General features: G+C 41.5%; 1 protein-coding gene across 4 annotated transcripts in view; it reads left to right on the forward strand.

Moving 5' to 3' along the window:
- kaznb (kazrin, periplakin interacting protein b) overlaps positions 1-25,020 on the forward strand; it is a 123,570-nt gene that overhangs the window by 41,901 nt on the left and 56,649 nt on the right. For 3 of the 4 annotated variants that reach the window (XM_037101955.1, XM_037101958.1, XM_037101959.1), the window contains one exon: positions 7,824-8,031. In XM_037101955.1, the coding sequence (XP_036957850.1) occupies positions 7,824-8,031 (208 nt within the window). Of the gene's footprint in view, positions 1-7,823; positions 8,032-25,020 lie in introns of those variants that run through there. The other variant, XM_037101956.1, reaches the window with a different exon arrangement.

The raw sequence follows: 25,020 nt of genomic DNA on the forward strand, positions 1-25,020 counted from the left end.
ATGAGAGAAAACAGCCAGCAGGGAGCAGAAGTGAGATCGAGGGGAAATGAGGCAAGAAGCAGAATGTGTCTTGTCGAAGGGAAGACATATGAAACTGCGGAGGAATGTCATTTCTTACAGCTTTATTCTCCATCATCAGATACATATTTCCCACCCCGCAGGTCCCATTCTTCCCTCCCGTCTCCCTCACCCCAGCATCCTCTCTGCCTGTGATTCCCCCAGAGTCCTGCAGACAAACCCTTATCTTCATACTCATCAAGGCATCTAGCATTGACCTGCTGACCATTATCTTCAAGTGGAGAGGCTGTCAAACTGTTTATTATTAAGAGACTATCAGAGATTGGAGAAGGAACCGACTGCAAGGCATTGGAGTGGAACTTCAGGAGGACTTTAGGTTACAGACAATAGGTGTTTCTCTCCAGGTCTTATCTCAGCCATTTCAGGATTTGATAGGAGTTTACCCCTCAGAGTTCAAGCTGAGGTAAAGCTGCCACTGTCTACTGTTCAGTGTCCTGTTGATATCACCTTGCTGTCAGTTTAAATGAGCATTCAAGGGTTAAAGACCACAGAGCATATAGTGACGTCAGGCACTGCCTGGACTGTAGACAGGTTCATTTGATAGCTTGGCTTTAAAGGATGGCAAGTACTCCTGATAAGGTGTTTTGTTTCAGATGTTATGACTTGTGCCTGTTTTAAAATGTCAGTTACTTTGACTTTGAAGCCCCGCATGGAACAAAGTGAGAATAATTTGAATACAAAGACCAAGGTTCTTTAGATTATAAGTGATCCTTTGCACTCTTTGTACCTTTTTATCTAGATGGGGGTGTTATAGTAAAAAAAAAAAAAAAAAAAAGCGTGTAGCATATCTTTCCAACAGTTTGAATGCTAAATGCTGCTTACGTTGCCTCTGTCACAAGATATAATTGCAGTCTTTCAAACTCGGATTGTTTGTTGATGTTTTCTTTTCTGTGATGACTGTCCTCAGTCACTACAGCTGACTGCCTCCTATCCCGTACGCGGTGCATCTGTGTCAGAGGAAATATGTTGCCATACCCCCAGGTAGGGGTAGTCTGTGTTCGTCATTCAAAAATGGGAAACTAGAACTTGTGACATTTTGACACCACTTTCTCTAATATAGCCACTTGTAATAAAAAATATGTCTGCGCTGGCCAGCTGGAAATGGCACTTTTGAAGAAGCAGCAGCAAAAAATAAGGAGAAATCTTGCTAAATTGGTGAAATTATGGATACTGCAGCATCAGATTCATCAGGCTTTCCCTTTCTTTTCTTGTTTCTCTTCATGTGTGATGATTTGCTTTGCAGAACAGCCAATAAGAGTGTTTTATCTGACAAGAGTCGTCATCCGCAACAACTAGGGCCATAGACTCTTACAACCACACTGTTAAAACAGGGCCCTTAAAAATCCTTTAACACGCAGCAAAAACATTCTTAGACAGTATAGTGGATGGGGCTTCTGTGTCTCAAAAGAGGGAAGCCAATGCAGAAGTGCCTTGATACTGCATTGTTTCTACTGGCCAGTAGGGGGCCACTCAATGTGTTTTCAAAACCTGACCTCAAGCCATAGTTTCAGCTCATCTTCAGTGAAGAATGATGTTCATATGATAAATTATGGTCCCATTTAGAGTAAAATATATAATAAAGCAGGGAAGGCTTTAGAGCGTGCTGGTTTGTGTGGTGGTGAACAAACAGTTGCATATTTACTTCTCCAGCAAACATGTAGAAACATTGCATGGCCAGCAAAGGAGAGAGGGAAAACACACGGACAAAGAGAAGGAGTTGAGTTTCCGCTCCCTGCCATTCACTGTTTACTCCATCAATGACCCTCTGTCCCTGTGTGTGACCACTCAGGGCAAAAGGCTTTCTCTTCCCGTCACTTGTACAGACATAAATACCCATTTATTCCCTCCAACTGTGACATTTGCATTTTATAAATCTGCATTCAAAATGGATAACCGGAGCTATCTTTTTTGTGTTTTTTTTCTATTGCTGTCAAGTCATTCATGCTTGATGATCTTTTTTACATTACATCAGCACGCATTCTTAAGTAGTCAACCAGCACTGTTGCACAAGCGCAAACTTATCAACGCAGCCTTATTGCTGTGGGAAAGTGGTGCTATATTCACCAATCCCACAATGGCCAGTTTTGTCTGAAGTATCTTGTTTGTCAGGATTGTTGGCAAAACAAAACAAGAGGTGGTTGAAGTGGCACAGGAATCACTTGTTCTAATTTGTCAAACTTTGATAAGGACACTCAAACTCTTCCTGTCATCCTTTTCATGCAGCACTTTTTCTCTGTTTTTCTCCTCTATTTGCACTGTGCTGATAGTGAACAGACAAAAGTAGAATCCCAATGTGCTTCCAATTAACCTGCCTACAAGTAAAGAGCCAGAACTCTTGTACCCTTTGATGTTGGCAGACAGTTTGCTGTGTACCCAGACAGCCTTTATTTCCAGAGTAAAACATCCTGAAAACTGCCGTTTTGTATCAAGTCCCCAGCAGACAACATTCTGTCATGAAGAGATTTAGAAATTCAGTGCTGTCTGTGGAGGTTTAGATTCCGAGCAGCTCTGCTGCATATGGGGGCTGAGAAATACTTCCCACAGTATCTCTCTGGAATATATAAACAACTATAATGCTGTAATAAAGCCCTCCAGAGATGATTCTTGTCTGCTGATAGTCCCTCGTTCCTATTGGAGGAATTTTGTCATTCTCAGTGCCAATTAGGAGGCCTGTTATTACTTGACCATGGAATGAACCCCAAATATTTCAATTTCAGATCTGCAATAATCAAAAATGGGGAGGTTTCAATTTGGGAATCAAATTAAAAGTAAGTCCAATAACAAAAAAAAAAAGGAAAAAAAGACCTTTTAGTGACATGCAAAGCATCTTGACCTAGTTCCCACTGTTTGCTAACAAATATTAACTTTATAAGGTGGTTAGTGTTGTGTCTCTAGCTTGTTGGGCTGCCATCAAGTAGCCAGAAATAAATGTACAGGTGAGTTGAATCCAATATTTAGACATATGTAGTGGTATTGTCCTGCTGTATGTTGCTAAATGTACAGTACAGGATGAAGTGGACATTAGGAAGGCAAATGGTTGCCTTTTTTATGCCCATCGTCATTTGAAACAACATTTAATCTTCTTTTCTTCTTCTTTTATGTTTTTTTTATGTTCTCTGCAGTCGCCAGGGCACAAGTAGCAGACATTTTGACATAAGTTGTATTGTCAAAATGTTTTTTGTTGCTACAATTAGGAAAATTGATTCTGATTCTGATGCAGTTGTGGCTCCAGTAGCATGTGGCTGAGTATGTTGGATAACGCTTCAACAACCACTGTTAATGAATGGTGAATTTAGAGTTCATCAAATTTGAGGTGATAGTCATTTCACTGTTAACAAACAATAGAATGCTTCAGTAACCTTTTATTCAGCATTTTTTATTGTAGGATAAAGATGCAACTAATGTCATATTATTTTGTTAATAAATACTGTGTAGGTTATCTAGAAACTTTTCTTACTGTCAGCAAATCACACCTTCACCCTCCCCCTGAGTCCCAAATGGACAGCCTTAACTTGAGCTGTTACTCTGCGCTCTTTCATGGGAGTTTCCCTTCTGTCGACCTGCAAACACCAGCTTATACCACATGTCTTTATTTCAACAATTTGCTATCTTCTTACAGAATCACTCCTCACCAATTGTGCTCTTGTGGGTGTGAAAGTTCTAACTCTGCACTGCGTGCCACCAGGAAGAGTCCTCGACCAACACACCGCAGAGGTCTCAGAGTCAAGTGTTCCCTCGCACTTTCATGGATCTATCTGCCCTCTCATCATCACTCAGATGGAAGTTGTTCCATGAAATTCGGTTGCCGATTTCTTCTCAGCTCACTGGCAATACACACATCATTCGGATGACATAATGCGCCTCCTAAAAGTATTTTTGTTCTAGACATTAATTTTATACCTCACCCAGCTCCATCTATTCACCCAGAAAACTCTCCCATACTCTCTCACACCTGACAGGCTCTATAGCTGCCTTTTCCTCACTGTATTTGATGGACATTACTGAGTCTTGGGGAGTGGAGTGGATATTTTCCCCAGGCCCCTGATAAGACCTGTATAAATAGTTGAGCAGGGCATTATATCACTTTGCTATTGGGAAAAAATGGATGGCAATCCAGTGTGCGGAGGATTAGTCGATATTCAATTAACCCAGGCAGACAGTCATGGTGACTGTTTATCAATACCTCTTTTTAACTGCACACCCTCGGCACACTTAATTAAACTTCCCATTAATAGCATCAAACAAGTGAGCAAACTAACAACACAAACACTCGGCGAAGTATGCAAAAGTGGACCAGAAGCAGTGGTTGGAGAAGTGGTTGTTTAAGGAAGTCAAGTTCCTGCACTCGTCGAAGGTCGCTGCCATGGCTGTGCTGCACATGCTTTCAGTCAAGTTGTGAAGACAGAGGAGGACTTTGTGTGTTTTGGACACAGACACAATTATGACTCCTCAAAGTATTTGTCTGGTTATTGATGTGTATCTGGGACACATCCCGACCCTTGACCCTTGAAATCATTAATTTCCTCGCATTCCACAGTGGAACGTATGAAAGCCCTGCGTCACAAAGCTCAGAGCAGACTATATTTGTGGTTTTATAGGAATGAAGCTGTCATGTTGTTTAAGAAAACTAGCCATGCTTGAATAACGGAGCCCCTCAGTGTAAAGCAAAAAGTGGACACTCGATCATCCCTTTAGTTCACGCTATATCTGTTCTTTGCGAATCAGCTACAAATCGGGGCCAATGCACTAATCGGGGACAGTGATTGGACTGTCTAGACGGTGATAATGATCCGCTAACATGCGATGTGATCAAACATGCCAGTGCTGCTCGTAACTGAAGTAACTGTCATGTTTGCATATCTGGTTGTGGGTTGGAAGGCAGATGCTGATGGATGTTACAGATTATGTAATAAAGAGACAGTACAGACAGAAAGTGGACTGATGGAGAAGAAGAAACAAACAGTGGCATGTAACAAGAGAAGCACTGTTTCAATACTGTGTGTGTCCTTATGGTGTAAGATTGGATAAAATCTTTCATCTATAGCTGCAACTTACAAATGTTAGCCATGCTGAGCCACAGTGTGTCTCAAGGTGTCAGTTCACCACTTTGTTCCAGACAGCAATATCTGGACAAATATGTAAGGAATTGTCATGAAATGTATTATAGAAACGCAGAGTCTTCAGAGACCTGCAGAATCCTTATTAGCAATGTTAGCGTGCTAATTTAGGATGATGGTGAACATTCTACCAGTGAAGCATCAACTTTATGTCATTTTTTAAATCTGTTTTTCAGCATGTTTTCCACCGTCCTTCCAGCTTTTAAGTTTAAGAAGATCACCACAAGGTCTGCTTCCTCCACTACTACAGTATTACTCAGTTTCTACCATGGCTCACTTGTCCTAAAATATCACAGTGTGTTGCTCACTGCCGTTCACGTCTCGTCCTTGTTCTCTATAAAACTGCCGGCAAATGGAATTGCAATTTCCAAGGGAACGCGGTGACATCTTCAAATTGCTCCATTTAGCTGATACACAGTTAAAAGCCCCCAAATATTTCATTTACAACAATATGAGGCTCTCAGATTAGTCCAACCAATTCATTTATTGATTGTCTAATGTCCCTTTTCTAATTTCAGGAAATGCAATGAGGTTGTTTATACCTGGGGATACTGTTATAGGGGCCTTTACTCGTCGTTAGGGATGTCATAATATCAGATTTTCACAACATTATTATGTTGGTCAAAGGAATTCATGATGACGATATTATTGTGATATCTATAGGAAATGTTGATAATATGCGATCAGTCAAGTTATTGTTAAGTAATCCAAAAACTTGCACACTGGCGAGCTAACTTTTTCCAGGTGAAGGTAGAATGTCACACTTTTGTCAGTCATTTCCTCAGTGTAGCCACATACAGTGGTTGTGGCTAGCTGACTAGTTGCCACATCTTCTTCTTTTTTCCCTGTGGTAAAAAAAAAATCATCAATATCATTGTATTCCGACAGCTCTACTTGTCATATATTGTTTAAAAAATCCATTAAGATAAGAAAAGGTATATAAGATTGGTCAAAGTAAAAGAAAATAGTGATAAAAGAGATGGCACTGTAAACACCTTTCTCTTATATACTTGGGAGATTAAAGATGGAGCTAAGGGCCACAATGATTGGCTGTTGTTTATACACATGATCTGATCTTGACCAGAGTCACTGCAGGGACTTCATCATAAGCCCGGTGCGGTGCGGTGAGCAAACTGCCGGTGTAACCAACAAGTTGTGTGTCTCATTCAGTCTTGCACGCTTGCAGTCCCATCTCTGTTTGTCTCTCTCTGCCATTGTGTGAATACCAATGAGCACTGAGCCGTTATCACTGTGAGCATCGGATGACAGCGTCTGAGTGATGTATCACTCATCCGCCTCCCTTTTTTTTTTTTTTTTTTTTTTTAACCAGAGACAGGATGCGTTTTCTTACTTGGGAAATTAAATGTCAAATGCAGATTCAAAGTTGTGATGGCTCAGCAATATCTGGGATTGTTTTAAGTTAAGATGAACGGTCTCTAACCTTTTTCTGTGTGTGTGATGGAATCTTACAGCCGTACAGATAAGAATCGATGGCGGTGCTGTTTGTTTGTTGGGGCTGACGGATAAGCTGAGATGTAATCCTTCCAACTGTTTTTGATCAAAGAAGTAAAGCACTACTATGTTCTCGACCACAGCTCAATTGTAATTCTCCTGGCCTCTCCTCTTTGTGTTGAGCCCATTAGAGGGCCATGCCTCTATCCTTTGCTAAGTTTGCTCTAAGAGTTGAAATGTTTTCCCCTTGGGCGCTTTGAGCCAGCCCCCTTCCCCTTCCACCAATGTGGGGGTGAGCTTTCCCAGGACAAAGAGATGAATATATAATGGAATGAAAAAAGAGGGGGTGGGAGAGACAAAGAGACAGCGGGTGTGTGAGTGAGAGGGAGGAAGGGAACGTGGGAGCAGGAGGGGAACGATATAGAGGGCTTGACAAGTGCTCATCAAAAGTGCTGCGAAGCCCTGAGCGCAGCGAAAGGAGCAAGTAAAGGGAAACAATCTGTACTTTTCCCCTATTACACCCGATTACTAACTCATTACAGACTCCATAGGGTGTGGGATCCACACAACACACTCTGTATGTTAGAGAGTTGCAGGAGAGCAGCTCAGTCCAACTGCGTCCCCCCCGCACTCTCCCCTGGTCCAGCACATGGTACAATCCATTTAAAAGGCTGCATGTCATCTCAGTGTGTGCTGGGTCCTCTCTGAGAGCAGCTGCTCACAGCACATTCTCCTCGGCGGGAGCGCTCAGTTTCCCCTCTGCCTGCTGAGCTTCATCTCTTTTTCCTCCTCTGTCTTTTTTCTCTCTTTGCGTCCTCTCTATTTCTCCCGCGCTCACCACACTCCTGTTTCTCCTCTGCCCTGCACTCTATCTCCCTCACGCGCACATGCTTTCTCTGACGGTGTGGTGCTTGGCCACACAGACGTTCCTCTTTTTGCAGTAACAGGTAGAAATCAGCGGACAACAGCGGAGGGACCGGTGTTTTTTTTTTTTTTTTTTTTTTTGGTTAGGGTTAGGCTTGTTTTATGTCCAAAGTAAACTGTGAGAGAAGAAGCACAGGTGGAGGAGGAAGAGGAGAGGGGGATAAGAGGAGGAAGAGGGAAAGGGTCCTAACTTGCCCCTCTCTCTAATGCTCCACTTGACATCATGCTGCTCTGTGTGGATTTGGTCCTCAGGGGAAAATCCTTAAAATGATGGAAGACAACAAACAGCTGGCACAGAGGATCGATGGGGCCATCCAGTCTGCCAGTCAGGAAGTGACCAACCTCCGCTCCGAGCTCTCTGCCACCAGCCGCAGACTGGCAGAGCTGGGTGCCAGCAGCCCCCCTGCCTTGGAGAACCACCACCAGCACAACCACCACGATGACAGCCTCCACTACCGGGGTGAGTGTCACAGCATGTATGCAAGCGTGTGGGTGAATGTGTGCGCTAATCCGCTGCCTCTCTGTCTCTGTGTGAGGGTGAGAACATGAGCATGTGTGAGTGTTTTGAATATGGAAGTATTCTGGGAATGTGCAGCGGGTTGACTAATATCATCCTGTACTGCCTTATTTTCCCCCAAACTCCACTCCAGAATGACAGTGGAAAAGAGAACAAGAGACAGACTGAGTGTTGTTATTATACGGGAGGGGTTGAGGTTAGAGAGCGTGGGCCAGAGCCGGTCCAGGGTTTGGTTTCCCAGGCAGCAGCTGGGCTCCTCTGGGGGCTGCACTCCCTCCAGCTCTGGCTCTCTCTGCTCTCTCTCCCCGAGCCTGGCAGAGAAGTCTCAAAACTGAGCTTCAGGCTCAAGGAACTGTGTGCCAACATCTCTGACGGGGCTGGCGACAATATGGCACCATCACTTAACTGGGAAAGAGATGTGATGAATGAGGAAAGCGCTTTAAACTGAAGTTTTCAAGGGACTGTTTGTTTAACTGCGTTCTGGCTTCATTAGCTACAAATGATGAAGTTCTGGCTTCATGTCGTGACTTCTTATACCACTTTTTTTTATTCAAGTAATTATTTGAAGAACACTGCTGTATATTTCGTTGTTGCAATTTTTATAGTTATGTTATGTTTGCTTCAGCTTGGTCTGTGTCTCATTAAACCCTGTTACTACTTTTATATAGCTGACATCTTGGATTCATTAATTACAGGTTTTATTTTGTAACGATTGGAACAACAGTGGAAAGTCCCTGTGATGTTGTTAACTGAACACCAAATACCACTGTTGGTGATCAAATCAATTTATGGAGCAACTAATTAGCCATGGCAACCATAAGGCTTACAACAGAATGTAGCATGACATGACTTAATCTTTTCATCGCCTGCTAGTACAGACAGTTTGGATATACTATATGGAGATATCCTACCAAATAGCTTGCTGTCTGTGTCCATTAAATGGCTTCCTGTGTTGGTTGTATGAGGTTCAGCTGCAGGTGATCCCTCATACCGACTGCTGGTCCTAAAGGCTGATGTGAAATGTGGTTTCAAAGCACTGATGTTCTTGTTTTTAACTACGCCTCTGGCATGTGAATCACAGCTACCACGCTTATCCTCAGAGCCGTGGCTGTGCACATTCTCAGGAATGAATGCAATGCGTCCTCTAGATGCAATTAAAGGAGCACCTCACTGATTTCACAGAATGAGGTCTTCTGAGATCATAACACTATTAATATAATGATGCCAGGCATCATGAGAGATGTAGGATTCAGTGATTTTCGAGTCTAATCCATTCATGCTTTTCGATTTTGGACATTATATTTTAAATTATGTACCACCTTTAATGGAAGTGAAATTACTACTGTAATGTCCAGATGAAACAGCAGTTTGAGGCACAATGTTGAGAGGAATTTGATTGGAACACTGAAGTGATCTTGCAAATATGGTGTCCACCAATACAACTCTCCTCCAGTGATTACATTCTTGCCTGCAGGCCCATAACAACAGTATTTTGGGGGAGATGGAACAAGGTTTGAGTTGGCGAACATCTGAAGATGAACTAACGTGTCACGCTGCTGCTAGCTAGCTAGCTAGCAAATGAATCGCTGTTATGACATTTCTGATCCACAGAGCAAAGCATTGCACCAGAGCTTTTGAAATCTGCCAGCACTGATGATGACTGAATATTGTTATTGTTTTTACAATACACATATGGTAATAGTGTGTATTATAATCCAGCGCACATGTAAGGCTTTATGGATCAGTTCATCTGATTGCCTTCTTCATATTTAGTGACTGTAACTGCTTTTGCTGTTCACTTTTGTAAAGTTAGTTACAAACTGTCACCTCCCTGCACACAGACTTGAATGTAATGTGCTAGAAACAAGCACTACATACAGTAAAGAGTGTTAAATAAGAATTTTACTGATAGCATTTTCTTTTTGTTAGCTTAAATTAGCTACAGCTGTCATGATTGTATCGTTATCTTGAATTTGTCTGGCTGTGAAAATCTGAAATTGTGACAGCCCTATTTTGCACGCCTGTGGATCCATGGGAGGAGAAGACCATGGGTTGACAAAATCTGTTATAAAATTTTTCCCGATTACAAGTAAAGAGGACAGCGTGTGTTATTTATTTTTGTCTGTTCAAGCCTCATGTCATTATTTGCTTTATGGGAAGAGAGATTGTGTATTCAGTACTGAAGTAATGTGATGCCTTTCTTTAGATAACTTGGCTTTGCTGGGAATCTATTCTGGTTGTTTGCCATTGTATTATTATTTTGTCTTACATTCATAATCCATGCCATAATGTGTGGCCAAGTGTAAATAAACTCTACTTGACGCATGTGAACCGTCATGGATGAAATGTAAGGAGAGCAGCATGTGATAAACCAATTATAATCACGAGTAAAAGTTATTCCAGATAAAGTGGGATTGTCGTTGCAGCTGCTCTCTCTCCCTTGCTCTCAATAACAAGATAGCAACCACCACAAGTGAGCAGTTATGTTTATATTGCGCTCAGAGGAGACTATCATGAAAGTTGCCCAAACACTGATCAGTGAGTGCTTTATATTCTTATGAGGGATTTTACAACTCAGAAAAGTTGTCATCTTTTGTTGTGAGGGTTGCTAGGTCAACAGTAAATACTCCTTTCACAGTACAGTGTAATCTGCCAAGAATACCAATTGCATGTATGTGATTGGCCGATGTATGGTCTCGATTTGCACTGCAGCAATAGTTGAGATGAGTTCAACTTATTTGCTGGGCGTCCTTGCGTCAACAGAGTGGCCTCACTCAAATCAGGGACTGCATTTTTTGCCCAGAGGGCTGAAGCTGTTAGTGTTTAGTCTTTATTGCTGGAATAACGCAGCTGCAGTGAGTTATCTGTTGTGTGATTCCTGCTCGCTCTCTTTCGTTCCAGCAATGTGAACAGGCAGCCTGACATTCCCACATTCCTGAATGTCAGAGCAGTGATGTCATACTTCCTGTTCCCAGAGGCCAGGCCAGCAGTCAGGTGACTGATCGAACTAAACACAACCACGCAGTCCTCCTCCACCACCACCACCCTCTTCTCCCTTAAACTGAAAAACTAACACAGCAGAACCCTCACCTCGCCTGCATTAAGAGGGATGAGGCGGAGAAATGCTTAGCTTAAGGATGTTTTTTTAAGATTTTAAGTTTAAGATGATTCGCCTGAAAGATCTCTTGGGCGAGGCAGTTTGGTGTGTGATGAGCCAGCATCAGCGTCCAGTGGCTTACGGGAGATTAAATGTTCTTTAGGTGTGCATCCCTCTCAAGGCAGGGCTGTTTGTTAGTCCATTTGTTGGCTCTGCCCTGTGCAGGATCAAAGCAGCTGCACAGACAAGGTTTTTTCATTAATATGTATGAGGTGACTTCCTGTAAATATATTACACTGTGCCAAAATGTCAGAATTTGTGCTGTTTCCCTGTGGAGCTTTAGTAACATTTCTGACAGATGTCCAATAAGGCTATAAACACAACACTTCAGCCTGCTGCTCATGTTGGCTTTGGAGTCTGTCCTTCTTACTGAACAAATCATGAGGAGCAAGAGATTAATCACTGGGAAACTTTCATCCAGCTTGACTTCATTTTGCTTTTGTGCAATCTGTGGAACTTTTTCTACGCAAATCTGTTTACAACAGCTTGTGTTCTTCTGTCTTATCTTCATTTCAGAGTCAATGGAAAGGTCTTTGGCTGTTATAAACAACCTGCCTCATTTTATTCAAACCACTGACAGTAATATATTCATTGCCAAGTTGATGACACCTTTTTTTTATTGGACCTTCCTCTTAATCCATCAGAGCGAAGTCAAGGCCTTGTTTAACATTCCTAAACGACGCTGACCAAACGACAGCCTTGCTGACATACATAATGTCCATCTGAAACACATATCCAGCTGCACTCAATTTGTCTCTGTGAACAGAGGCTGCATGAAAATATTTTGTCCTCTAAAATCAATGTAAGCTAACCTTATGGGAGATTACATCATTTATAGTGTTGGTAGATCAGTGCCCTGCAGTCGGTCAGTGAGAAAGTGCTCATCATGGTCTCATGGGATTCGGGTAATACTAATCCATAAACCTCTCTGAAAAACAACAGTAAGGTAGCTGTTGGTGACTCATACGGCATAGGGTATAAAGGGTGACACAGCAGGGAACACAAAGGAAGAAAGCAGTGACGTGTGTATAGATTTACCAGTTTTAATTTGTCCCAGAGCCTCATGATGGGTGAAGGTCAAGGAAAGAACAGGTGCCTAAAGGTTAAAAGCAAGGTTCAGGTCAGTGATGGGGAGATGAAATTCTCCAGTCTGAACAGAGGATTAGCACCTACATTTTTAGAATATCTCCATTTTTAAAAAGCTAAAAGTAAAAACACAAAACCTAATCAGAGAACAACTACAACACCCAAGGAGAGAGACAATTAAGATTCTGTTGTGCTGCCAGAACAGTGAGCAGAAGTTAAAGATTATTGTTTTGGAACCTGGTGAAATATTCAGCAGTTTAAGAAGAAAAATAAGATTTACTTTCTTGTTACACTTAGGGAAAGTAATCATTCACTTTTAGATCAGGGGTCAGTTTTGGATGAATTTGACAACTATAGTTGCATGTTTGCCTCTCAATTGGACTGATAAACAGAGCTGTCAGTAAAGATTGTTTTATCATTGTTGTCCATCCCAGTTTCTCAAAGTCCAAGTCAAGGCCTTTTAATGCCTTCCTTTGTCAGTCCAAAACCCAAAGACATTCAGTTTTATATAACCTATAATAGAGAAAGTCAGGAATTCTCCATATTTAAAAGGCTAAAAACAGCCACTTTTACAGTTAATTGATTCTCAATATACTGTGCAATAATCTTTTTGTTGATCGACTAATTGCAGTGTTTTGAATTTGCCTCTAAATATTGTCTTCTCCAGAGAGAAAGTGGCAGAGGCTCGTTGTTATTTCTAGTAATAAAAACCATCCACCATATAAGAAAAAAACATGATTTCTGATAAACAAATTAAAACAATTAACACTAATGGCTGTTCTGGGTTTTCTCAGATTGTTAAGAATACTGTTGTGTCAGCCATTAAACATGTTTTTTGTCCTCCTCAGGACTAAAAGTGACTTGGATTTTATTCCTTTTGGTTTGCAGTAGTCATGGGTCTTGACTCAAAAGAGCAATTTTTTGTTGAGTGGGACAAAAAGAACAACCCCCAAAGCTTTTACCTTTGTTTGCGCAGAAAAATGCACTCTGTCCTTATTTTGTTCCTCCGGTATTTTGAGGAACCTTGAAGATATCTTTTCAAGTAAACTTTATAATGGATTGGTAAGAAATACTTCCGCGATCAGCAACATTGGAAACCATTATGGTTTCTATGGAGATATGGCAGCATGCTACGATACAGTAATCAGTAAAATAGGCAGATAAAACAGCTGAACTGCTCAAAGACATCCTCCAAACTGTACTCTGCGCTGTAAAACAGTGTTGATTAAGTATTCTCTGTAAAGACCCAGTGATTATCTTTTCTCCATAGAGGAGAAGCTGCACTGGCTCTAATGCTCTCTGCTGCGGAGTAATTGTGGGGAAGAATCCTCTCCCCATCTGGCCTGAGTTTGTCAGAGGCCCCGGGTCTCTCATTACTTCATCGTGCACATGAGCAGGGCTGGGAACAGAACTCCAAACTACAGGGACAAAATCCCACCCACTCCAGCTCTTTCTCTTTCTGTAACTCTCTCCAGGGACCACCCGCCTTCCTGTTCGCTGTCCACATGCAGAGAAAATATGCAGTGCGCTCTAACCTTCCCCTTGTATCCATCACCACCCGAATATTCTCCACCACCCCCTCCCTCATATTCCCTGCGTGGCCTCCCTCTGCCACGCCCTGTCTGTGGTCAATGCAGCGTGAGAGGAACTGTGTCCAAACAATAGCCAGAGAGAGGCAGCCCCTCACTCCCCTAACATTTCTCCCTCTCTCTTCCTCTTCCTCACTAGACTTCCTCCAGTCAAAGAACTAATCATGGCATAGCAAAGACTCTAGGGGTTCAAAACCAGTTGAAAATACCGTTGCCAGGAGGCTGGGTTGGTGGGAGGATTTTTCCTTACAATTAGAGAAGATGCAGACTCCAGTGATGTCTCTAAATATAGAAGCAATGATCTAACAGTTCCTCATTATCCTCTTAAATGATGGTAAACTAATGGCCGACAGTTCTCACTTTCAAATTAGGAATTCTCAACATTTTTATTGCATTACTTTCTTGGAGATTAAATGTCAAATAATAAGGAAAATTTAATCATTATATTGAGTGTTTAGCTAGATTAATACATCAAGGATGGCTGAAAGAAATTACAACAAATGCAAATCAGGACAAACTGCTGCATCAAAAAGAAGAAAACTGAAGCCAACCCTAAGGGATATGACGGATGGATATAGTATACGCAGCATACTAATGCTGCTAATTGGCTTGCAACCTCAAAGGTTAGGGAGATCTGTTCTTCAGTATATAATATTCATCATTTAAGGGTGTAATCACCTGAAACTAAGAATCATTGTGTTTTTATTCCCCCATAATGTGACTTTGATATCTACCGAGGGAACAAATCCTCTTCCACAGAGTCTGCCATGTTTCTACCAGCCCACCCTCCTCAGAAAAATGACCACTTAGGTTGACTAGGAAAGCACCTTATTACAACCCATATTTGCGTTTAAAAAAGAACAGGACTTTTATTCTCGGACAGCTGATCATATCAACAGTGTCAACACTGAGTCAACATCGAGTTCTTTTAACTAGCGTAGTTAGCCTCCTTGCTTTTTTTTAGTGACCACCATACAGGAGGGTGAGACGAAAGTGTTCAGGTGGTTGCAATCTACAACAATATTGCTAAAGGCTGCTAAATGCTACACAATAGACTTTTAACATGAGATTCAATACTTCACAGTTAAGGTTCTTTTTAAGCGTTTAATTATTTTTTTCTATCTTTTGTCAGTTTTATTTGAGTGTATCTGCACTACATAACCGAACAGAGCTTAGATGGATTAGTGGCACCCTATTGACCTTTGTTCTACAGCGGTTGGTTATGGCTATTAATAAATAATGTCTCTCTGGTTATTTGTTTTTGCTTCATATTGGAATGCAAGCTCCAGTAATGAATTTACTGTCAGTGGACTTTGACTTGTGAAAGAGTTTCCACTCCTGAATTTGGCTACACATAGTGCAGGGAGGACAGCTGGGCGGCACGTATCCACTTTCATGTCCATACAGGGGCAGAGGAAGCTGGCCCGTATTGTTCAAATTCACTCTGAAATCTTTCCAAGTTTGTGGTTCAGCAGGAGGGCATTGTGGCGCACGCCCGCTTGCATGTTGCAGTATTCGTTCGGGGTCAGAGTTGACTAATGAAAGCTGACCCCTGTGTGTCTTGGATCTATTAGCGGAGGTGACAGAAGTGCTGCCCTGGGTGCCAGCTGGTGATTGCGCTCCTTCAGTTTGGCTGGCAGATGGCTGCGGTGCCATCACCATGCGGCCCCCTGATGCATTCTGCCACCTAAGAGAGAATGAACCTGCAAAAAAGGCAGGCAGGCAGACAGGCGGGTATCAGGGCAGCTAGGCAGTGGAGCAGAACCTGGGAAAGGAGCTGCAAGACAAATGCCAACTCAAAGACAGGAAACATCTCAAACAGATATTCCTCTGCACTTAAATTTTCCAGGCAAGCTTTATCTGAATGAAGCTTCACAGAGCAACTCAGTGAAAGCCAATTCAAGGAGAACTGAGCAGTACTCTAACCATGACACTAAGCATTGAATTGCTTTCCCCGTATGACACTCTGCCTCTGAGATGATATTATTCCTATCAGTGAGACTGCTATGTCTCTGTATGCTAATTAGATCCATGAAAGCAACTTTTTTCTTTTCACTGTTTCCCTGCCACCGGCTCCAAACAAGCTTTGTCTCCCAGAAGGTTTTTTTTTTTGATGGAGACGCCCTTTAGATATGGATTTCCTGTGTCTAGGTCATGACTTGGGTTAAGAGCACATTATGAGACTGGCATTTATTGGCTGGGGAGTAGTGAGAGGGATTGACGAATGAGGATATTCCTCACCGTTATTGCTCCCATCTTATGATCCTTTTCTCCCCCATTTCCTTCACCCGGGCCCCTCATCATAACTTTGCATCCTGCAAAGAACTCTATTGTTGTTTTCCATCAGGAGAAGAAATGGGCTGTGGGGAATAGGACCATAAGAACTCTGCATTTCTTTAGTGGGTATCTTGTATTTATCACCACCATATGTCACAGTAGAGAATTCATGTTATGGGTTTGGTGATGTATTGCTTCCTGGTTGTGTTTTATGGACCTGCTGGAAGTTTCATCGGCATCATGTGCATCTGGAGAGGATCATAAGACCAGTACTGGAAAACCTGCAACAAGCAGCTCACTTAATGGGATTTCTTTGACTCCGGCTAAGGTAGTGCAAGATACCGTAAGCTGGGATGGAGTTATGAAGCCCGGAACAGCAGACAATCCTGTGATGGAGGATATGTGTCTCCTTGAATGACACACACCGGGCTCCTGAGGGAAAAAGATTCACTGTGTGTCTGCGATGAGACAAAAAATGAGCTGTGACAGAGTCTTTAGTATAATTCTCCCAGGTGGGGCGATTTAAGGCCGCTGCCGGGGTGTTGTGTTGCCCGCTTCGCAACAGGGGGCGCAGATAATGATCAGACTTTTAAGAACCTACTCCCCCGTCTCCTCCATGCCTCCACTCTACACATCTAACCCTTCATTTTCACCTTAAATCATGCAAATCCCTGTTGAGTCCAAACTTCAAACAATTGCAACTCTCAGAAAGAGACAGACAGCGAGGAAAAGGAAGCCTGGTTGCCTTCTCAACAGTCTCAGCTCATCCTATTAAACTGCCTCATTGCTTTAGCAGTGGAGACTTTTTTATTGCTGCTGCTACATATTGTTGCCTTGGCTGCAGTTTAAATCCATTCCCAGCAGAGAATGGACGAGGCATGGAGGAAAATGAGTTTTGAGGAAGTGCAGACCCCCCCCCCGTATCCACAGGACGCAGAGCATGCCATTCCAGCAGAGCGGAGGATAAGCAGAACACTTTGCCTCTTCCACGTATCATCTAGTTCATGCAGGCCTCTTCCAAGACTGATGGGCTGAAGACTTCCTGAGCATCAGGACAAGGCTGTGCACTTTAAACACCCACACAATCCATAAATGGAAGACACTTTCCATTTACGTTTTTTAGTTGTACTAGAGTACTGGGAGGTCAAACTCTGCAGCTGGTTAATAATAGACAAGCATAGTAAATGCTTTTAGGCTTTTATTATCATATCTGCATGCTAGATTAATCTGCAGCCTTTGGGCCATCACACAAAGCTCTGTCAGAATTATTTGATTAATGACTCATTGTTTTAGTCATTTTTAATCAAAAATGCTAAAGATTGTCATCTTATATGACATTTAACTGAAGATATTTTGGTTTTGGACTGTTACTTGGACAAACAAGCAATTAAAATATGTCAACTTGGGCATACATTATTTTTCTCCAACATTTTATAGCAAAATAAGTTGCTGATTAATCAAGAAAATGAGCAGATTAATTGATGTAAGTTCACTGACAAAAAAAGAATGTGTTTACCACTGTTGGAATTTTTTCAAACTCGACTCCTCCAAACCTGCACCTACTGCAGAGTTTTGTTGTGTTTGTCTGTGTGTCAGGGTGTTCATTGGCCTGTTGGTGATCAGGTAGCCTCCTTGGCTACAAAAATCCAGATGAAACATTTAGATTTTAATTCAAATTGTTCTCAGTACTCATGATTTTAAAAGTAACTAATGCATATTTGATCATGCGTATAATTACAGATTTTAAATTATACTCACAAAAGTGCACCAGAAAATGACTAAATGACAGTTATTTGAGTAGCTGTAATTAGTTATTTCGACCCCTGGACATGATAGAAAAACAAATGTTTCAGCATCTGCTTTTTTTGGCCTATACAACAGCGTAAGTTTGACTCTGACGCTGAACGCGTCATGTTAGCCAGTGGGAATAGTAACACTTGAAAAACTTCCATTATAAGTATTATGATTGTAAGATGTATTTATAGTGTAATTTTATAACATTTACAACTAACAAAAAATAGCCCAAATAGGTCTAAATAATCTATATATTTATTAGTCGCTGCCTTAGTCAGAATAGATGTCTACATGTGGTAGTCGTTGTTGACTCCATACATCTTCACTAAATCTCTACACCTCCTCTCCTAGAGAACGACAGATGGCTCACACTGCGACACAACTTGCTGTTTACTTTCTAGCGGTATTCCTCTGAGCACCGCTGCTCAGGTTATTTCCAATTACTCTGAAATGAATCATTTCAGCGTTTGAATTCATCATTAGAGAGAATGTGTCTTTCACAAATGAGATTACACACTCCTGAGGAAGCACGGCATTAAAGTCAGACAGGATTGTGACTACCTGGGTCCGCCTGTGTGGATTAAAGCTACTTGTTGTTATCACCCAAAACCAGTTACTTCAACGGCTTTATTGTTTTCATTTTGTACAAAACTCTCTATTATTTGTGTGTTTTATTTTATGATATTCTCTTTTGGGTAAAAAACCATAACCAGTTATTACAGAAGAGCAAAACATTACATTTTAATGTTTCTGTTGACGCATCCTCATCATCTCTCCAGGCCTCCTAAAAACATGAAGCATGTAAGTGGGCTCCATCCCTGATTTATTTTTGGTCTGCAGCCTGGAGGCATTGGTGTTGAAAGCATGCCTCTCTGTTTTCTCCTGCTGTGGCGGTTCTGCACAAATATTTATCAGGTCACCAATTACTGTACCTTGTGTGCTCAGGCATATACAAACACAAAACGCGAACACACTGCGGCTCTGCTGAGAAGCTTGTGTGTGCACATTCTTGTAAATTTGTTTATTGTTTGCAATAAGTGTCTGGCTAAGTTTTAGCTCAAACCATATGTGATCCACCAATATCCCAGGAGACAGGGCGGTGTTGCTCAAAGCTTACGTGTATTGTTAGAAGAGTGTTTGTGCATTCTTGTTGTAAAGGAGGCAATTCAAACAGGCATCTTCATCACCATGCCTCTTAAAGTTGCTCAAAGCGAGCAGGCAGCCAGATCAATGGGCAGAGAGATTGCCTTCTTTGTCCAAAAAAAAAAAAAAAAAAAAAAAGTCTATTTTCAACCTCAATTCTTCACATAAAAGGATCTGATTACACCTTATGTTAATCTCACAATATACGCAGATTAATTACTCTCATTGTGCCTTTTTTAGATACCTCCATAACAAACAATCGCACCCAAAATAAACCTGATAATCCATTTAAGCATATGGAAATATAATTCCAAACTGACTGTACAACCATGCACAGGCTACTCCATAAAAGCGCCATTTGATCCAGAATTATGCAAAAATAAGAATTAAACCAATCAGCAATTTCTATTCTAGTCAGCATTTCTCTCTAGCTTTACAGTATCTGCGTCCCATTAAACCAAGAATATAGAAAGCTGCATTTATATTCCCAGCAGGCTGCTGCTGAGTTAGGCTCATCATTTGTATCCACATTATTACAGTTTTCATGCATAGCAATAAGACAAATTAATCAGTATGACTCCACGCTGATTCACTTTATTGATTGAATGATATATTATTTTCTCATCTGATGGGTCACTCAGTATGTGATCTCTTGATTAAAAAGTTCTATTCTGTTTCATTTATTATTCAAAATGATATGTTTGATGTTTGTGATCAGAGTCACAGCAGTATGTCTTTAATGATGCTCCACTGACGATGGAAATAGCTGGACAAACAGCTCTTTGTGTGATACAATATGATTATACTGTATTTTTTGGCCAAGAGAGTTTAGTCACCAATGTCATTTGGACGTGTATTGATTACTAAGCTTCTTTTTCACTTTCACTGTTTGTATCACAGGCTGAATCGCTACATTTCACCACTCACAGCATCAACATAGTTGTGTTCCAACTAAAACAGATGTTGTACAGACAAAGTGTCATTCTGTGGCCCGTGTGTGTGAGAAGTTGTGAACTTCAATAACCCAAGTTGATCAGCTTGATGAAAGAAGAAGCTGCTATCTTGTTATGCTGCTAGCATGCTGGTCCTAATGTAAAATGTAGATTGTTCCCTCTGTAGCATTCGACCATGCTGAACAGTGTTACTGTACTGACCCGTTCTACTCCGACAACAATCTGCAGTCATGCCTCTGCCACCGTGCCAACATGGCACGGGAGTGTGTTTGTCCATAATTTGAGCCCGTTACAACTTTTTCTCCGTAGCTGTGTTGTTTTTCCCTCCCAGCAAACACGCTTCCCCCACTAAAGTACATGGGAAGACCTGCGTTTTTGCAGGAACACCATATTTGGTGTGATTCCAGCAGTAGCTGTTGTTCTGTCTTTACCCGAAAATGCTGTAAACTGTATAATCCAAGCATAAAGTTGATGCATGCTTCAACAAAAACTCCATTGTCCAAAATGATTTTTTTTAAAAACATAACACTGGTGAGCACAGTAAGAATGGTATTTTAAGCATATGAAGCAAAGTCAAACTCTGCTCTCAAAGCTCCGTAGCTTCAACTAAATCACCTAACAAGGACGGGACAGCATGCTCTACCTCTTAACCAATCAGGAGCCTGGGCTGATGGCAGTTTTAGCTGGTTCTAATAAAGCTATATTTTTCCTTACCAACACTGGAATATTAATTATTTCCGACTATTTTATTATTGTATAAACGGCTCTAGCATATTGAATTTGAGTGATGCAGCAGAGGCTATAAGTTGAATTAGTTGCTTGCTGGATCCTACAATACCTGTAATACACATTGTGAGGGAATATTGAGCACAGTATATATGGAAAGATGAAGACCTTGAGGGGCCTTTTTACCTAATATCAAGGCCTTGTCTAGCTGAGAGCCCTGGGTCAAGTTTGGTTTTGATACGTTTATTAGTTCTGCGGATGTTATTGTGCAGATCACTCAGTGACTTTGTGTTTATTTTAATTAGTCAGTGCATGATGAACCTGGGGCAGGATAATGAAACAACTGAAACTGGATTTGTGGTTCTCCAAAGATACACCTAAACTTCTCTCTAATCTGTGTCAAACAAGACTATTAATTCCATAACACCATAAAACTATACTTTAATACATACTGTGACTAAGAACAACCTCTACAGCTCACTTTTTTCGGAGCTGAATGCAAAATAAACTTTGTTGCCACTTCATTACATTCCCTCAGCTAAACTATTGTAGTTTATTAAAACAGCCCCACAATAAATCCTCCCTTCATGGCAGTACTGGGAGGTGGTGTTTTAACTTAATGATCATGTTGGTGGCTGAATTTTTTGTATTAAATTGTAATGAGAGGTGTTTCTAATATATATCTATGATAATATCTAATACAAGTCTATCTTTATTCATGTATATGGAGTTAATAAAATATTATGGATGTCAGACAGGAAGTCAGACAGCGGAACGGCATAGTGCATCTGGTCAATTTTCAAAATAAAACACACCGTGAAGAATCGGGATCTACAGCACAAGAAAGTTGGAAATTAGTAACAGTAACATAACAGACAACTAATGAAACTGTTTAATTACGTAAACTTCTGAAGCATGATAGAAACACAAAATCTAGAAAAACTAACAAAGAAACACAACTGAACAGGGCATGATGCACCATTGCTGAAAAGCTCCCAGTTGGCTATGAAGCCACGTGGAGGACGGAAAGAAGCAGTATCGCATACACAAGTTAGAGAGGTGTGCCCAGTGGAGTCCAGTTGATAGAGGCTTGCAGCTCATTCTTGCCTTTTGCTGTTATACCAGGGTCTGTTAAAGGTTAATCCCTCCCTGCACTTACCTTTTTCAAACTCTTTCCCTCAGTTTGCCCTCATGTCTCCAAAGACTTGACAAGGCCTCCAGAGCCAAAGGGAACACTGTGCTGCTGTTTTCACAGGCTGTGTAGTTCTCCTTTTGACTGCTTTGACATGTCATGTATGCCCCTTTTAGCCGCCATCATCCTTTTACTGTCCCTCCTCTGTTGTCTGGCATTATTACCCCAGCCACTCTCTGGTATTGGCGCTCTCATAGCTGGGATGACAGCTCAGACGACTGGATGCAAGTGATGGAAACTTCCGTTCTGGCTGCCGAATAATGAATTCCATTCAACATGGCCGCCATTACTTGGAGTGGTGTGGTTTTTTGGAAGGGGGTTTCAGATTCAGGAGTTTCCCACAGACTCCCCTAATTAACCACGGCAAGAAACTCGCCTACTCTTGCTGTCCAGGAATGTGCTCTCAAAAGCCCCAAGAATGCCTCTGTTCCATCCTGGCCGCAAACCCTCCTTGTTTCCAAATCACGTGCACCCGAGATGCTAACGAGAGCAAAACTACAGCAGTTTGTTTCCTTATTAGATCATCAAATGTGTCTGCTGTGGTGGGATAGAAGGACCCTGCCGTACCTGTGTGTTTCATTGAGTCATGTTTACCAAGGGGTCTGATCTAATGCAGGTACAGTGATACATTTTTTCAGAGCTGTTGTGTGTCACCTAAGACAGGCCCTATTACTTTCCCTTTGTGAGGTTAATGTGAGCCACGGGCCTGCAGAACGTCCGCTGCTGGTCTGAATGAAAGGAGCTGGGTGTGTGTAATTTACTGTCTGCACTGTGGTCCTAAAGCAAAAACTATAAGAGGTAAGGGGATAAATATCAGAGGTTATGGGAGAGGAGAGAAGAAGAGGAGTTTCAGACGTAGCTCCATTAATAGACCCTATGTGCTTCTGAATTGATTTTGGGGTCAGTCCATAAAGCTCACCGCCTCAGCACTGTACTAACAGTGGCACCATTATGGTGTTATTAGTAGAGAGGGAGAGGATCGGCAGAAATTGGAGGCTGGCTGAGCTGTGGGAGTAATTTACAGGCGTGTTAAACACACCCACTGATCTAGAGAGAGAAAGAAGAACTGAGGTGATGGTCAGACTGATTCTGTCATGCTTACTGTTATAAGCTACAGACGTTACCTGACCAGTGACAAACTGGAAAAACGAGTCGATCGAAAGCTTCAGTCTTGTGTCAAGCAAAAAAGTCTTAAATTTCAGGATTTGCTTCTTTTATCTGTCATTTGTTATTTGTAACAATGTGAAGAGTCTTTGGGATTTGGATTGTTGGTTGGACTAAAAAGCAATTGGAAGATATTAATTCAGGCTCTTGCTCTTGTCTTCACGTATTTTAGAGTAAAATGTAATAAATTAATTGCATAAAAATGTGATAATGACAATGATCTGTAGTAGCAGTCCTAGTATATGAGCATTTTCTATTCATTAAGTTGTCAAACTAATGACTATCTACTAACTACAGCTGTGAAAGAATTGGCAAATGAGTAAAAAGGAAATTTCACTCCAAAATGTAGTGGATTAAAAGTGTCAAGTAGCAAAAAACAAAATAGTTCTGAGCACCTCAAAATTGCACAGAAGTAGAGTATTTACAGGTTTACAAATTTATTTAGATGCTCTTTAACACTGCTCACCAGATGTGACAGATTCTCAGCTGTCAGCGGCACACCTGTAACAGTATTAATCCATCCCTGTGAAGCAGAGGCAGGCTGACAAAAGAGCTGTTGCTGTTGCTGCCGGCTTACACCTCATCATTACAAAACGACATTAATAGCTGGGCAAGATAAATGCAATAAGTTTGAACTTAATTAAAAATTGATAAGCGACAAAAAGTAAATCCCAACATGTCTACCAGCAGGACCAACAGGGCCCTCTACAGGCTCAATGTTTTGCTGGATTTACGCACTGGCTGTTCCATCTGGAGTTAATTAGCGGTCCTGATATTTCACTATCAAGCTCAAGTGACCATTAATGCCTGTTAATCAATGCAACTTTTCCATATTAGTCTTGTTGCGCCCTTTCAAGTTAACACAAGCCCAGTAGGAATTTAAATAGGTTGTACTCACGCTGACCCACATGCTGCCTTTATGAATAAATGAAAAGATATGTGGGCACCTGGAGCAGGAGAGCTGTACAGTAATTATAAAGGGCTGGTTTCACTTCATAGACCTACAGCAGTATGGAGGTGGTTGATTGCAAGACTTCTTCTGAATCGGAGATGATCATTAACTGCTCTTGTGAAAGTGAAAAGTCTCACACTCTGCTGTTCCCTCAAGCTGTTGTAGTGGAATAATGGCTCTTTCTTTGCTCTTCCAGAGCACCACTACAATCGGGGGTGGTATTCAAACCTTCCCATTGCTGAGTCAAAATGTGCCCTGAAATTACAGCTCATTTCCGAGAGGTTTATGGTTACATGGTTTGTAGCATCTTTTGCAAGAGGGAATTTGAAGCGTTCCAGATATGTCATCCGTCTCACACGGATAAACTGTTTGGACAGCTTAAGCAAGGCCATGCACACTCTCTGCCTGTGACAGGAGTTCAACTCTTTGTACCCCAACATCTGAGTGTTCTGTTTTATTGTTGTGTGTGCCAGCAGGCTGGGGAAATGATGAGAAGCCAGCCTTTTGTCAGTGTCTGTGCATTTATGGATGTTTTGATGTTTCTGCATTGTGTTCATTTGGCGCTTCAGGGCATTTCCATATTTCTGACTCTCATGGGTTCATGAACACACTCCTCTTTAATGTCAATACTGATTTATATTCATTCACAGACGCCAGAAGTAGACAGAGTCATCAGATTCTTTACTTCAGGAAAGGTACTAATAACACAATCTAAAAATACTCGATACTGCATCAAAAATGTCACTTAAAGGTGTATTTCACTACTCGAATGACCCTTGCATAAAAGAGAAAACTGAGAAAAGGGGCTGTGGTATTCCCTTTTGCTCAAAAGGTAGAACACCTACAACAACCAGAAGGCACTGCACCACACTGCACATACACACACTCCCACTAATGGG

Source organism: Acanthopagrus latus, chromosome 6 (genome assembly GCF_904848185.1).
Source record: "Acanthopagrus latus isolate v.2019 chromosome 6, fAcaLat1.1, whole genome shotgun sequence".
NCBI lineage: Eukaryota > Metazoa > Chordata > Actinopteri > Spariformes > Sparidae > Acanthopagrus > Acanthopagrus latus.